Source organism: Temnothorax americanus, unplaced genomic scaffold (assembly GCF_048541705.1).
Source record: "Temnothorax americanus isolate GAGA-0224 unplaced genomic scaffold, ASM4854170v1 Scaffold21, whole genome shotgun sequence".
Lineage (NCBI taxonomy): Eukaryota > Metazoa > Arthropoda > Insecta > Hymenoptera > Formicidae > Temnothorax > Temnothorax americanus.
In genome coordinates, this window is record NW_027509349.1 from 3862429 (window position 1) to 3877294 (window position 14866).

The window sequence follows — 14866 nt, forward strand, 5'->3', positions numbered from 1 at the left end:
ACGAACGCGTCAAAATCCGTTGTCAACGCGGATACAGTATACTCCATCAAATTTCGGAGCTGTTTAATCACATTGAAAAAAAAGCTTTTACACATACTCTTCGATTACTTTATTATTTAATAAAAGTGGCAGTATAATATTATAAATCCAAACATCATGTTGATGGTTATTGGGTGCGTTCAGCCGATACTCCGCTAGCCTAGCAATCGTGAGCAGTCGCTCGTTTTCGCTCGTTTCCTCTCCTTTGACCCAATGGATTAAAAGGAGAGGAAACGAGCGAAAACGAGCGACTGCTCACGATTGCTAGGCCAGCAGAGTATCGGCTGAACGCACCCATTATGAAGTATATCTTATATGCAAGCCAGGGTACATACATAGGCTGCGTTAAGTACTGGCAGTGAATATCGAAACACAGCCATACATACATACACGATAATAGCGGATTCCGCTTTTCCGTTCAAACGTGCGGGACTCAACTCGCGGAAACGCGGAATCTAGTTACTATTCTGTTCCGCGTTTCCGCGTTTCCGCGCTCCATGTAATGGCACCCTCAGACACGCATTGAATAAAATCTGAGGCTCTGGAATCCTGAGTCAAATCAGATCGGTGGGACGTCGTCGAGCATGGCTTTGCTTCAACGAATTCGACCAGCATACAGACTCTTTGGCGAAGGTGTCGTAGTCATCTTTTCGCGTCGAGGTAACGCTGTTCCATCTTTCAGAACGTGCTACTTTTCGACGGCGTCAACGAGACAGCGACAGCATCAACAACCAGAGACCAATAACGAAGTGAAAAACTGCGACAGTCGGTCGAGCGGTGACAAGAAACCGATCATCGACGAAACGACGATCCGAAGGATTGAGAGACTGGCGCTGGTCGGCTTCGAATACAGGCAGAGCAAACGGGTGCTGGAGGAGGCAATAGCGTTCACCGAGCGGCTGCGGACGGTCGGCATCGACAAGACCGTGCATCCGATGTACAGCACCCTGGAGAACGATTGTATTCACCTACGGGACGACGTGGCGCGACATGACGTCGATCGGCGCGAGATACTGAAGAACGCCGCAGCGTTAGAAGAAGAGTACTTTGTCGCGCCACTGGCGACAAACAAGGAAAAGGAGAGCGAGTCCAAATAATGAGTCTAGAAGCAGTGTTGAAGGCCGTTGGCCCACATTTCCTTAGTCTGTCCGAGCGAATGTTTGTGTACGGGCCCCAGGGCAAGTTGCTACTGAGGAACCTGGAGGAGCACTGGTTTACACACTGCGTCACGATGCCACACTACAACGTGTTTCCATGCGACGTGATCGTAGACACGTTGCAGCTACTGCGGAGCAATTCGATGGACGAGGTACTGCCGTTTGCGCTCGCCACGCTTGCGACATCCAAAAGCGGGTGGAACGAGTCGTTGCTGTCGGCAGGTGGTAGGATACCGTCCCACAGAACAGCCAAGATCAACGTGTTTGTCGATGCGTCAGACGCGAAGAGTCTGCTACACAAGAAGCAGAGGGAGCGCAAAGTGTGGTGGCGCAAACTCGCCCAGCACCCCTCAAGATTTGTCCTCGCTGAGGCGAAGAAGACACGGAATCTCGACGTGACGGAGATAGAGGCGCGGTTTCCCTTTGGAAATATCATCGTGGAAACGATCACTCATTATCCTGGTGTACGCAAGTTGTATCCTCAGGTAATAACGCTTTCTTAATAAACTGCGATATATCGATAACATAATGAGAGAAAGAGGGGGAGAGAGAGAGAGAGAGAGAGAAAATTATTTAAATGGGGTATTTATTTACAGGCCGAAAATAAAAAAGATAATGCTGCAGACGTGCATATGGTCGAGCATGTCGCTTCCTTGGATTGGGGCTGCTTGGCGTTACTCTGCGACAGCCACATGTTGGATAAATTAAATAGAGCGTATATTCATCCTAAGTTATCCCCATACAAAATTACATTTCACATAGCGAGACAGGAGAACGAGACTGATTCGGATATAGAAGACTTAAATCGCTTTGTGCTATACTTAAGCAATATGCTTAGGACGAGAGGAATCTCTACCATATTGATGAATACAGAACAAATCATAGAAATGTGCCTGATCCCGCACGTCGTGTCAGTGGATAAGACTAGTCTTAAGAATGGCGTTGTACATGTTGAAAATCGCTCGACGACTCTTAGCGAAGCGGTTCATATTACCGACTTGGTAAAGTATATTAGTTTGCGTTCTTCTTGATTTGCTACAATGGCACAACCGGATTTTTTTCGATCGATATTACCAGTCATGAGATGTTGCTATCATGTAACTATATTTAATTATTAACTATATTTATTACTGACAGTTACAACGATATAAACTGTAATTATAAGTGGAAATTCTGGTTCTACATTCTCTCCTCTTCATCCCTATTTTGTTGACTCTCTGAATTTTAAGATAAACAACTATCTTTTGATCTTGCGTTAATATACATTAATTGAAATGAAGTACGCGAAAGAAAATAATAAAGGCAACTTAGACTTTTCTCGTCCTGGGAAAGGAGACGCAGCACGTGGCATTGTACGAAGGACGACGGAAGGAAGGAAGAAAATGTTTGGGAAGGGAACGCTGCCAGACATTTCATACTTAGTTGAAACGTACACTACCGTGCACGTTCGACGAGCCTCCCAGTATTGCCCGAATTTATCTCGAATTGGCGATGCCACAGAGGCAGTTGAATGTTTCTCTGATACAAGAAAATAATACTCTCAACTGAAGCTAAGCAGGTAGTTGTAGCTTCTTGCCTTTGAGTACTTTGGTAATATAGAGGTAGAAAAAGTCACAATAGAGAACTGTTTGCACCAATCCGGCGACTATAGCGATCAAGTCGTAATGATCCTCAGCGTAGTAGCGGTAGATCCAGTTGAACAGATACAGGCCTCTGTATGATCCTAATGCAAACAAGTAGTGGCTGGTAATGCTTTCCGCCTCGCCTGTTTTTGACACCAGGAACAACTGGGGTAATATTGCCACTGACTCTAGGTAAATGCTGAACGTCCACAAGACCTCGACAGGGGACAGCTCATGATTGATTAACAGTGCCAGGACAAACGCGGGTAAGATCAGGAACTCGATCCTGCAACAGAAAGCCCATCTGTCAGTGGAAGTATCCACAGTGAAAATGCCCTGGACAACTTCTCGATAACAATCTTGGGCCTCACCTGAACGTATCATGATTATGATCGTACGTGGCTTTGAACTTGACGTACATCAAGAAGACCGTAGCGAGGGACGTGGCGATGAATATGATCTTCATGAACGTGTTATACGCCGAGATGAATGTGGTGAACAGGTCTAGATAACGGGTGGTATATACAATCGCAAAGAGGATTTGCGATTTGCCACTGATACCTGCAAACAGTTCAAGCGTCGATAATCGCTGTCAGTGGAGCGGAACGTCACCGGTGTTCGGTCGTAACCCATCAAGCTCGTCATGAACACGCGCGTCCCTGAGCGAAACGATCAAGGCGGTTCACTCACCGGCACAGCTCCGTGTCTTCCATATTTTGAGAAGTAGGATGATAATGGCTAAAAGGTGCGACAGGTCGCCCAACAGTCGGAATATATTCATGCTTACGGTCGCGGGGGTGTGATTTTACGTAAAAAAACCCGCGGAGGAGTCAGAGAGCCAGCTCGCGCAGCTCGCTCGACGGCGGCACACAAATATGACGTGGCTCTGACTGCGGCTAAAGCAGATGGCCGACCCCCCCCAAATCAGATTGAACAGTGTTGGACTGCATTCGAAAAACTTCACTCGGGTGCACAACTGATGCACACCGTGTAGGTTTTATCTTTGTTCAATTTTCAGTATGATAGAAAGCTTTCCAGCAAGCGACACAAGTCGGCACAAACATCATTCTATCTTTCTTTTTTGGCAATGAGTAACAAAGATAAAACGATACTTGTGTCGACTTGTGTCGCTTGCTGGAAAGCTGCCATATACTACGTTTACGCGAGCGTACTTTAGTAACTTACGATATATCACTCGTTTACGCGGAGTAAATTATCGTAAGTTACTACAAAATCTCGTTTACGCGAAGGAATTATCGTAAGTTACTACAGAAGTAACGCTCGCGTAAACGTAGTAAAAGCCAAAGCAGCGCGAAGACGCCGAAATTTTGACGTTGTTTTCCTTTTCATGAATTTCAATTGACGCCGGCGTCAATGTGCGCCGGCATGCGACCTTCTTGCCGCTGAAAATGAGCGTTGAGCGTCAGCATGAAAAGGCACCTTAAGGGTCGACAGGAGTAACATTACCATTCGTATGTATTTGACCGGAAATGAATGTCCGGGAAAGAATCTACCATATGAAATCGTTTGTATTTCGTATGAAGACTTTTGAAATGCAATTGAAAAGGTTTGTAAGTCATTCGTTTAATTTTTAATTGTAATTAATTAATTATTTTTACACCATGCATTTAGCCGAAATAGATAAATTAATAAAAGTTTTTATACGGAATCGTTTGTATTTTGTATGAAAAGTTATGAAGTGTGATTAAAAAGGTTTGTGAGTCACCCAGATAATTTTAATTAAATATTTATAAACTCGGTAATTAGCCGAAATATAGATTTTTAGTTATTCATGTTAAAAGAAGAAGGCGCTAGCGTTCCCGAAGGTTCGTCTGGATTGCGTTCCAAAATTCACTCTGAGTAACTAAAATCTATAGTTTACGTCACGTACACTATAGCATTTTAGTTAACTAGAGTGAATTTTGGAACGCAGCCCTGCAATCAGAATTAATATGAACGTTTTAAAAATTATTTTATACTGAAATAAATAAATATACAGGCTAATAAGTTTGTAGCTATAAGCGATAGTTGCTAATTAAGTTTATAAAGATGTACCAGCTGTGCAGGGTGAAGAGCAGGTTATCTCAAACGCCCTGCCACAACCCAATTAAAAGAGACTTAAATGTCATTACCGCTGAGAAGTACTTCTTGCCATTTAAGTTAGCATGTCAGAGCAACCGAATTGTCCATTGCGTTCCACCTTGAATTTTTTTTACAGTCGTTTATTAGGATTGCCTTACTTTTAAATTGAGCGCTTTATAATGTATTATTGGCTGCATTCCGATATTCACTGTTAGCAACTTTTAGTACTGAAAATCTATAGTATACGTGACGTAAAATATAGATTTACAGTACTGACAGTGAATATCGGAATGCAGCCATTATTATTAAAGTATCGATATCGATATATTATTAGTAATTTAATATTAAAACTTGACAGAGTGACGTAAACTAATTCGCTCATAGTATTATAACTTATAACAAAGTATTATGCGTTCAAATTCTCGAAAGCTAGCTTCTTTAACCCAGAGTGAGTTTTGGAACATGACCCTGTAGTAACTTACGATTACTACGTTTACACGAACGTTACTTCTATAGTAACTTACGATATATCACTCGTTTACGCGGAGTAAATTATCGCAAGTTACTACAAAATCCCGTTTACGCGAAGGAAAATCCTGTTTACACAAAGGAATTATCGTAAGTTACTACAGAAGTAACGCTCGCGTAAACGTAGTAAGAGTCTAGATACTCGAGAACTTCTCTATTTTGTAGCCAATCAGTACGATCTGCTGCTGCTTTTCACTGCCCATGAAATTTCACCTTTAAGGTGCCTTTTCATGCTGACGCTCGACGCTCGATTTGGGCGTCACTTGATCACGTGATAGGTCACATGACAGTCTTTTTAACGCTCGTTTCAGTCAATTGCTTGTTTCGACGCTCGCATATTTGATGCTATTTCGCCTTCTTACCGATGAAATTGGTCACGTGACCAGTTTTGACGCTTAAATCAAACGTCGAGCGTCAGCATGAAAAGGCTCCTTTAATCGCTTTGTGACCGAATGAAGGTGGTGGGGGGGATCAACGTATTCTAGCGGAAGGCGGTCCGCAGTGGGAGACGGTGGGTGACGGTGGTCGTCGTGTGGAGTGTGGAGTGGAGTCACGACGCAGAACGGCAGAAGTCCGCAGAAGGCGTTTGGAGTTGGAAATGGTTGAACAGTGTTCGAGCGAGCTTCTGTGAATCGAAGCAAAATGGCGACGTCCGACTCCAAGGCACCTCTGAGGACGGTGAAACGCGTCCAATTCGGCATCCTCTCGCCTGACGAGATAGTAAGTAAACTGTACGATAACTCGCGAAACAAAATTCTCGCGGAAAGCACTGTCTTGGAGCTTCATGGCGCAATGTCGTGCAACCCGCGCGTCTAGCACGTTGGTCGCTTGCGAGAACTTCCCCGTCGAAACGCTTGTTGTAGATATCGTAGGCTGCATTCCAAAATTCACTTTAGTTAACTAAAATGCTATAGCGTGCGTGACAAACTATAAATTTTAGTTACCTAGAGTGAATTTTGGAACGTAACCGTAGTATTTGTGAATTTTTATTTCATTGCTGTTTGTGATGTCAGTTTAATGGAAACCAAGAATAAAATTGTGTGTAAAATATTGGTGTATTAGTGCCTATATATTGGCTATCATACTTTTTTCAAGTTGATTATTGAAAAGTATTATTGAGAATTATGAAGTTATGGGAAGATATCAGGAAAGGCAATGCGACTGTAAATAGTGAATATAACTTTATTTATATTTAAAATGTATATTCAACTATATATATACACTACATGTTTGCATTTAATTATATGAGAAAGCTATATGATACCAATAAAGATTCTCAAATTATATTTTTTATATGAAGACTTTTTAAAGTACTCATTGCTCTAATATTGCAATTTTTAACGTAAATATGTATGCAAAATGATTTATGAACAGAAAGTAATATACATGAAGAAGAATTAATCATATTTCTTGTGTATAAAATATATGGTAATGAGCTTACGTTTGAAAACATTACTTGGGTGCATACTGCGTCGTTCTATCTTTGTTACTTACTAAAAATTGATCAAGGACAGAACGCTCGTGCGACGCTAGTGTGGACCTGAGTGAAGTTTCCGAATTGAGCCAAGAATAGTCAAAGTGTCAATCTGTTTGATAAATTATTAAAAAATTATATATATCTAGATTCACTTTTTTGTAAGATGTTCTATAAAATTTTAAAAATAAAATGTTCTATGTTAAATTTATATTTTTTATAAGATTTCTTACATGATGTTATGCTTTTGTGCAGCGTCGTATGTCAGTCACTGATGGCGGCATACGATTTCCGGAAACAATGGAAGGGGGCCGCCCTAAACTGGGTGGCCTCATGGACCCGAGGCAAGGTGTTATCGACAGGAATTCCAGGTGTCAAACTTGTGCTGGGAATATGACAGAATGTCCTGGCCATTTTGGTCATATAGACCTAGCAAAACCAGTATTCCATGTGGGATTCATTACAAAAACTATAAAGATATTGAGATGCGTGTGTTTTTACTGTTCCAAACTGCTCGTCAATCCTGTAAGTAGTTATTATTCAAGATATATTGAAGAAATATTATCTCTTTATTGAATCCAGAAAATTTTACATTTTAATTTCATTAAATTGATTTGTTCACATTCTACATTTTTCCAAAATTTTATAATTGATTATAGAGATTTAAAAGTAATTTAAAAAAATAATTTTAAAATAGTGCATGGATTATAAATAAATAAATCACACATAATTATATATAGATTATAAAAAAAATAATATAATTTAAGTTTTTTAGAGTCCCCCAAAAAATTAATGACTGAATTATATTATCTTAAGCACGTTATCTTTAACTGACATCAAAGAAAGATAAAAGAATTGCTCAGAACACTAATGCTGTTTTCTCTTTTGTAATTTTCAGCATAATCCAAAGATTAAAGAAATCGTCATGAAGACGAAGGGGCAGCCGCGGAAGCGACTTGCATTCGTTTATGATTTGTGCAAAAGCAAAAATATCTGTGAAGGTGGAGATGAAATGGATATTAACAAGGAGAACGCAGAGAACCAGCCACTGATGGACAGAAAACCGGGTCATGGTGGTTGCGGTAGATATCAACCTAATCTCAGACGATCCGGCTTGGACGTCACTGCAGAGTGGAAGCACGTGAACGAAGACTCGCAAGAAAAGAAGATATTTCTTTCAGCCGAGAGGGCCTGGGAAATCTTGAAGCACATTAAAGATGAAGAATCTTTTATCTTGGGTATGGACCCGAAATTTGCCCGTCCGGATTGGATGATAGTCACGGTGTTACCGGTACCGCCGCTGTCCGTCAGACCTGCGGTCATTATGTACGGTTCCGCCAAGAATCAAGACGATCTGACGCATAAACTGGCGGACATCATTAAATCGAACAACGAGTTACTACGAAATGAACAATCCGGCGCGGCGGCACACGTGATCTCTGAGAATATAAAGATGCTACAGTTTCACGTGGCGACACTCGTCGACAACGACATGCCCGGCATGCCCCGGGCGATGCAGAAATCGGGCAAACCACTCAAAGCGATCAAAGCTCGGCTGAAGGGAAAGGAGGGTAGGATTCGTGGAAACCTGATGGGTAAACGCGTGGACTTTTCCGCGCGCACTGTAATCACTCCGGATCCCAACTTGCGCATTGATCAAGTAGGCGTGCCGCGTAGTATAGCGCAAAATTTGACATTCCCCGAAATCGTGACGCCCTTCAACATCGACAAAATGCAGGTGCTAGTCAGGCGCGGCAATTCGCAATATCCCGGTGCGAAATATATAGTTCGCGACAATGGCGAGAGGATTGATCTGCGTTTCCATCCCAAGTCCTCGGATCTGCATCTGCAATGTGGTTACCGAGTGGAACGACATATCCGCGACGGTGATCTTGTGATCTTCAATCGTCAGCCCACTCTTCACAAAATGAGTATGATGGGCCATCGCGTTAAGGTGCTTCCTTGGAGCACATTTCGCATGAATCTAAGCTGTACATCACCGTATAACGCGGATTTCGACGGCGACGAAATGAATCTACACGTTCCGCAGTCAATGGAGACCCGCGCGGAGGTAGAGAACATTCACGTGACCCCACGACAGATTATCACCCCACAGGCGAACAAGCCAGTTATGGGAATTGTACAGGACACTCTAACCGCTGTGAGGAAGATGACCAAGCGCGATGTGTTCATCGAGAAGGAGCAAATGATGAATTTACTTATGTTTCTGCCCAGTTGGGACGGCAAGATGCCGCAACCGTGTATTCTGAAGCCGAAACCACTATGGACCGGAAAGCAGCTGTTCTCTCTCATCATCCCAGGTAACGTGAACATGATACGGACGCATAGCACGCATCCCGATGAGGAGGACGATGGTCCATACAAATGGATCTCGCCGGGTGACACCAAGGTAATGGTGGAACATGGGGAACTCGTGATGGGTATTCTCTGCAAAAAAACTTTGGGTACTTCCGCCGGTTCTTTGCTTCACATCTGTATGCTCGAGCTGGGTCACGAGGTATGCGGACGTTTCTACGGCAATATCCAGACCGTCATCAACAATTGGCTATTACTGGAGGGTCACTCGATTGGTATTGGCGACACTATTGCCGATCCGCAGACATATTTGGAAATCCAGAAGGCGATCAAGAAGGCCAAAGAAGACGTGATAGAGGTGATCCAAAAGGCACACAACATGGAACTCGAACCTACACCTGGCAACACGCTTCGTCAGACTTTCGAGAATCAGGTGAACAGGATCCTGAACGACGCTCGAGACAAGACCGGAGGCTCCGCCAAGAAGTCCTTGACAGAATACAATAATTTAAAGGCCATGGTGGTGTCGGGCTCAAAGGGCTCCAACATTAACATTTCTCAAGTCATCGCCTGTGTAGGTCAGCAAAACGTTGAGGGTAAACGAATACCCTTCGGCTTCCGTAAGAGAACGCTGCCGCATTTCATCAAGGACGACTATGGGCCAGAGTCCCGTGGCTTTGTTGAGAATTCGTATCTAGCCGGTCTTACTCCATCTGAGTTTTATTTCCACGCAATGGGCGGTCGTGAGGGTCTTATCGATACCGCCGTAAAAACAGCTGAGACCGGTTACATTCAGCGTCGTTTGATAAAGGCTATGGAGTCGGTCATGGTGCATTACGATGGCACCGTGCGTAATTCCGTCGGTCAGCTGATTCAGCTACGTTACGGAGAGGACGGTCTCTGCGGTGAGACTGTCGAGTTCCAGAATCTACCAACGATCAAGGTGAGCAACAAAGCCTTCGAGAAGAAGTTCAAGTTTGATCCGACCAACGAGCGATATCTACGGTGTATATTCAATGAATCCATCGTCCGAGACACGATGGGTTCTGGAGAGGGAATATCCGAGCTGGAAAAAGAGTGGGAACAGTTGAACAGAGATCGCGCTGTACTTCGAGAGATCTTTCCAAGCGGCGAATCCAAGGTTGTACTGCCCTGCAATCTGCAAAGGATGATTTGGAACGTACAGAAGATATTCCACATCAATAAGCGAGCGCCGACCGATCTCAGTCCTATGAGGGTGATTCAAGGAGTAAAAAATCTTTTGGAAAAGTGTATCATCGTCGCCGGGGACGATAGACTGAGCAAACAGGCGAACGAGAACGCGACATTACTGTTCCAGTGTTTAGTAAGGTCGACTTTATGTACCAAGTGCGTCTCCGAGGAGTTCAGGCTGTCGAGTGAAGCCTTCGAGTGGCTAATTGGAGAAATCGAGACGAGATTTCAGCAAGCTCAGGTGTCACCCGGTGAGATGGTCGGCGCATTGGCGGCGCAATCTCTCGGCGAGCCTGCCACTCAGATGACCCTGAACACCTTCCACTTTGCCGGTGTATCATCGAAGAACGTGACCCTCGGTGTGCCCAGATTGAAGGAAATCATTAACATCAGCAAGAAACCGAAAGCGCCGTCACTCACAGTGTTCTTGACGGGCGCGGCCGCGCGTGACGCTGAAAAGGCAAAGAACGTTCTTTGCCGGCTGGAGCACACGACGTTGAAAAAGGTGACGGCGAACACGGCGATATACTACGATCCTGATCCGCAGAACACTGTAATCGCGGAGGACCAGGAGTTCGTCAACGTTTACTACGAGATGCCCGACTTCGATCCCACGAAAATATCGCCGTGGTTGCTGCGAATTGAACTGGATAGAAAGCGGATGACTGACAAGAAGCTGACGATGGAGCAGATCGCAGAGAAGATCAATGCCGGTTTTGGCGACGATCTGAACTGCATATTCAATGATGACAATGCCGAGAAGTTGGTGCTACGTATTAGAATAATGAACAGCGACGATAATAAGTTCCAGGACACGGATGAGGAGACTGTAGATAAGATGGAAGACGATATGTTCCTTCGGTGTATCGAAGCCAACATGCTCAGCGACATGACTCTGCAGGTATACTGAAGTAAACGCTAATAATGAGTCTTTCGCATCTTTGTTCAGTTACTGTTGTTAATTAGTTTAATGTAATTATAGAGAAAATTGTTTTTACGTTTTCTATTGAATATTTCAGGGTATTGAAGCTATCGGCAAAGTTTACATGCATCTGCCGCAAACGGATTCCAAGAAACGCATCGTTATCACGGAAACCGGCGAATTCAAGGCCATTGCGGAATGGCTTTTGGAAACTGACGGGACGAGCTTGATGAAGGTGTTGAGCGAGAGAGACGTGGATCCGGTGCGAACGTTCAGTAATGATATTTGCGAGATATTCCAAGTGCTCGGCATCGAAGCCGTGCGAAAGTCGGTAGAGAAGGAGATGAACGCAGTGTTGCAGTTCTATGGTCTTTACGTGAACTACCGACATCTCGCTTTACTTTGCGACGTTATGACAGCGAAAGGTCATCTCATGGCGATAACACGTCACGGAATCAATAGACAAGATACCGGCGCTTTGATGAGGTCAGTAAACGAGTTTCGTTTTTCATCGGGATCTTTGAGAAAGATGTATATCTATACCTTAAAAATAAAGAATTATTTCTCTATTTTTAGAAGTTTAGAGAAAATAGGATTCAAAGTTTATTAATTTTTAGAAAATTTTTAACGCGACATTTTCTAAACATTGTATCTTAAAAACTAGTAATAATGGATATAAGATCTTTTACCTTTATACAATTTAAACTCCTGGTATATTCAAAAAAAAGTATTAACTTGAATTATGACAAAACTTGAAGATACGATCTTTTACCTCTAAGGAACAGATGTATGTTACGCAATGATAGAAGATAATAGATCGAAAGTTAGTAAGACATCGAATTTCTTTAGGTGTTCCTTCGAAGAAACGGTTGATGTACTACTGGATGCCGCATCTCACGCAGAGGTAGATCCAATGAGAGGGGTATCCGAGAATATTATAATGGGACAACTTCCTCGGATTGGAACAGGTAATGCGCGTGTACATAATTCTTTTATAGTATAAGAAACATTATGCGACTTGCATAACTTCTAACTTCTATTTGCAAATTTGTCTTGTGTAAAGAAATGTAAGAAAGACATTAGGACTTTTTGATTATGATCAGCATTTTATCAAATTACTGTTATTTGCTATATATAATAGTGATACGATGTCAATGATTTCATACGTGTGTTTAGGATGCTTTGATCTATTATTGGATGCTGAGAAATGTAAATCTGGTATCGAGATTCCTATGGCAGTTGGCGCAGGAATGATGGGAACGGCGGGAATGTTCTTTGGCAGCGTAACTGGCATGTCCAGCATGAGTCCTCAGATGACTCCTTGGATGGGAGCTACTCCTGGTTATGGTGCATCAAGTATGTCGCCAGGTAAGTCTCGTATAGTATATAATTTCAAAACAAAATAATAACAATGTTTTTTAGTTTCTAAATGCGCCTCGAACAATATTAACAATTATTCTCTTTTTGTTTTGTAGCATTGAGTAGCGGTATGACGCCAGGTGGTGCATGCTTTTCACCGTCGGGAGCATCAGATGCATCGGGCTTATCGCCAGCATACTCGGCTTATTCACCGCAACCGGGAAGTCCCGGTAGTCCGGGTCCGAGTATGAGTCCATTCCCGATGTCACCAGCTGGTGCAGCGTCACCTAGTTACTCTCCGACATCACCGGCGTATCTGCCCACATCGCCCAGCATGACACCCTCGAGTCCAAATTATTCGCCCACAAGTCCTACGTATTCGCCAACCAGCCCGAATTATTCACCGACATCACCAAGCTATTCGCCGACAAGTCCGAGCTATTCACCCACTTCGCCGAGTTATTCGCCGACGAGTCCAAGTTACTCGCCCACTTCTCCGAGTTATTCACCGACGAGTCCAAGTTACTCGCCTACCTCACCGAGCTATTCGCCAACTAGCCCGAGCTATTCGCCCACATCGCCGAGCTACTCGCCAACTTCGCCGAGTTATTCACCGACAAGTCCGAGTTACTCGCCAACCTCGCCGAGTTATTCCCCGACCAGTCCAAGTTACTCGCCCACAAGTCCAAGCTATTCACCCACAAGCCCGAGTTACTCACCAACTTCACCAAGCTATTCACCAAGCTCGCCTAACTACACACCTGCTTCACCCTCATATTCGCCGACTTCGCCCAGTTATTCGCCAAGCTCGCCGCAATATTCGCCTGCGAGTCCAAGTTACTCTCCCAGCAGTCCCAAATATTCACCGACGAGCCCAAGTTATTCTCCTACCTCGCCGTCATTCGCCGGTACATCGCCGCAATACACGCCTGCAAGTCCCACGTACTCGCCGACCAGCCCGACATATTCACCTACAAGTCCATCGTACTCGCCGAGCTCGCCACAGCACACTGCATCTGGCAGCACCCGATATTCACCCAGCAGTCCGAATTATTCACCTACCAGCCCGACGTACTCGCCCACAAGTCCGCAGTACTCGCCGTCAAGCACCAAATATTCGCCCACGAGTCCTACGTACACACCCACAAGCCCGAGTTATTCTCCGACGAGTCCAACGTACTCGCCGCCCGTACCGGGATACTCGCCCACGAGTCCCACATACTCACCAGCGTCACCCGCTTACGAGACAGACGAGTAATTTGTTTTTAAGTTATTTTCATAAATTATTATATTTAGATACTTATTTTATTTCCAAGTCCAATTGTAATTATCGTCGTTGCACATAACTGCAAATAAACTTGACGTATATGTTTGTTAAGATGTTTCGTATGTGACCTTTTTGGTACTTAATAAGTTGGGTATAACATGATCATGTTCAGTCACGTTAGAACTTCGAGGGCAGTTGAGAGAAAATTAGAAACATGAAAAAAAAAATTACTATCTTCAAATAGAAATATGTAGCCGATAATTTCGACTGTTAATAATTATATTATTAGTGCGCAGATTGTGATGCGCTTTCGCCACTCGTACCAGGAAGGTTGTGACAAACATAATGACAAGAGTGAGGTACATATCTGGGGGAAAAATTTGAGTGTGCTATAAGCAAGCGTGTTGATTCGTGTGTTATAAGCGAATTGTATATGAGAGTATCTTAGGGACCACAGAATTTTGTAAACCAGCAATCGATAAAATAAACGAGCTACTGGAAGACTGTACTGATAAAAAAAAATACGCAAAAATTCAGGGAGATTATTGATGCAAGAAATGTCTAAAAATTCAGGGAGATCATTTGTATATGCGTCTTTATTACAACTATACTGTTATTACGACTACTATTCTTGTAGAGATACAATTTATCTTCTACATCTAGCAAGCTGCACGACGTTGTCAAAACTCTGTACTTCATTGATGTTTATTCTATTAGGTATAGATATCTGTGATTTTATTAGAAGAACGCGAAAGTGAAAATCTGCGTTGAAGTGAAACTATTTTGTATTATCTCAGTTATATAAATGTATTATGCAAGCATTGTTAACGCTTTTGTTTCTTTTATGCAACAACGATCATTTTTATGACTTGGAGTATATCAAGTCAC

The 14866-nt window shown here is 43.3% G+C and overlaps 4 protein-coding genes across 4 annotated transcripts; 3 read left to right on the forward strand and 1 right to left on the reverse strand.

The window, feature by feature from the left end:
- Nucleotides 1-343: 343 nt before the first annotated feature.
- Nucleotides 344-1136, forward strand: Gatc (glutamyl-tRNA(Gln) amidotransferase subunit C, mitochondrial). Its single transcript, XM_077406778.1, has one exon. It carries the CDS (start codon nt 624-626, stop codon nt 1134-1136), a length of 513 nt encoding a protein of 170 aa, XP_077262904.1. The 5' UTR covers nt 344-623.
- Dnapol-gamma35 (DNA polymerase subunit gamma-2, mitochondrial) lies at nt 1136-2360 on the forward strand. Its single transcript, XM_077406776.1, has 2 exons — nt 1136-1681; nt 1793-2360. Exons 1-2 carry the CDS (start codon nt 1136-1138, stop codon nt 2225-2227), a joined length of 981 nt encoding a protein of 326 aa, XP_077262902.1. The 3' UTR covers nt 2228-2360.
- Kdelr (ER lumen protein-retaining receptor) lies at nt 1766-3914 on the reverse strand. The gene is made up of 3 exons (XM_077406777.1): nt 3509-3914; nt 3190-3379; nt 1766-3104 (listed from the first exon to the last, which is right to left on the reverse strand). Exons 1-3 carry the CDS (start codon nt 3597-3599, stop codon nt 2747-2749), a joined length of 639 nt encoding a protein of 212 aa, XP_077262903.1. The 5' UTR covers nt 3600-3914; the 3' UTR covers nt 1766-2746.
- A 1977-nt stretch (nt 3915-5891) lies between these two features.
- Nucleotides 5892-14806, forward strand: Rpii215 (RNA polymerase II subunit RpII215). The gene is made up of 7 exons (XM_077406780.1): nt 5892-6148; nt 7158-7427; nt 7801-11331; nt 11450-11838; nt 12202-12320; nt 12529-12720; nt 12828-14806. Exons 1-7 carry the CDS (start codon nt 6071-6073, stop codon nt 13967-13969), a joined length of 5721 nt encoding a protein of 1906 aa, XP_077262906.1. The 5' UTR covers nt 5892-6070; the 3' UTR covers nt 13970-14806.
- The last annotated feature ends 60 nt before the right edge of the window (nt 14807-14866 follow it).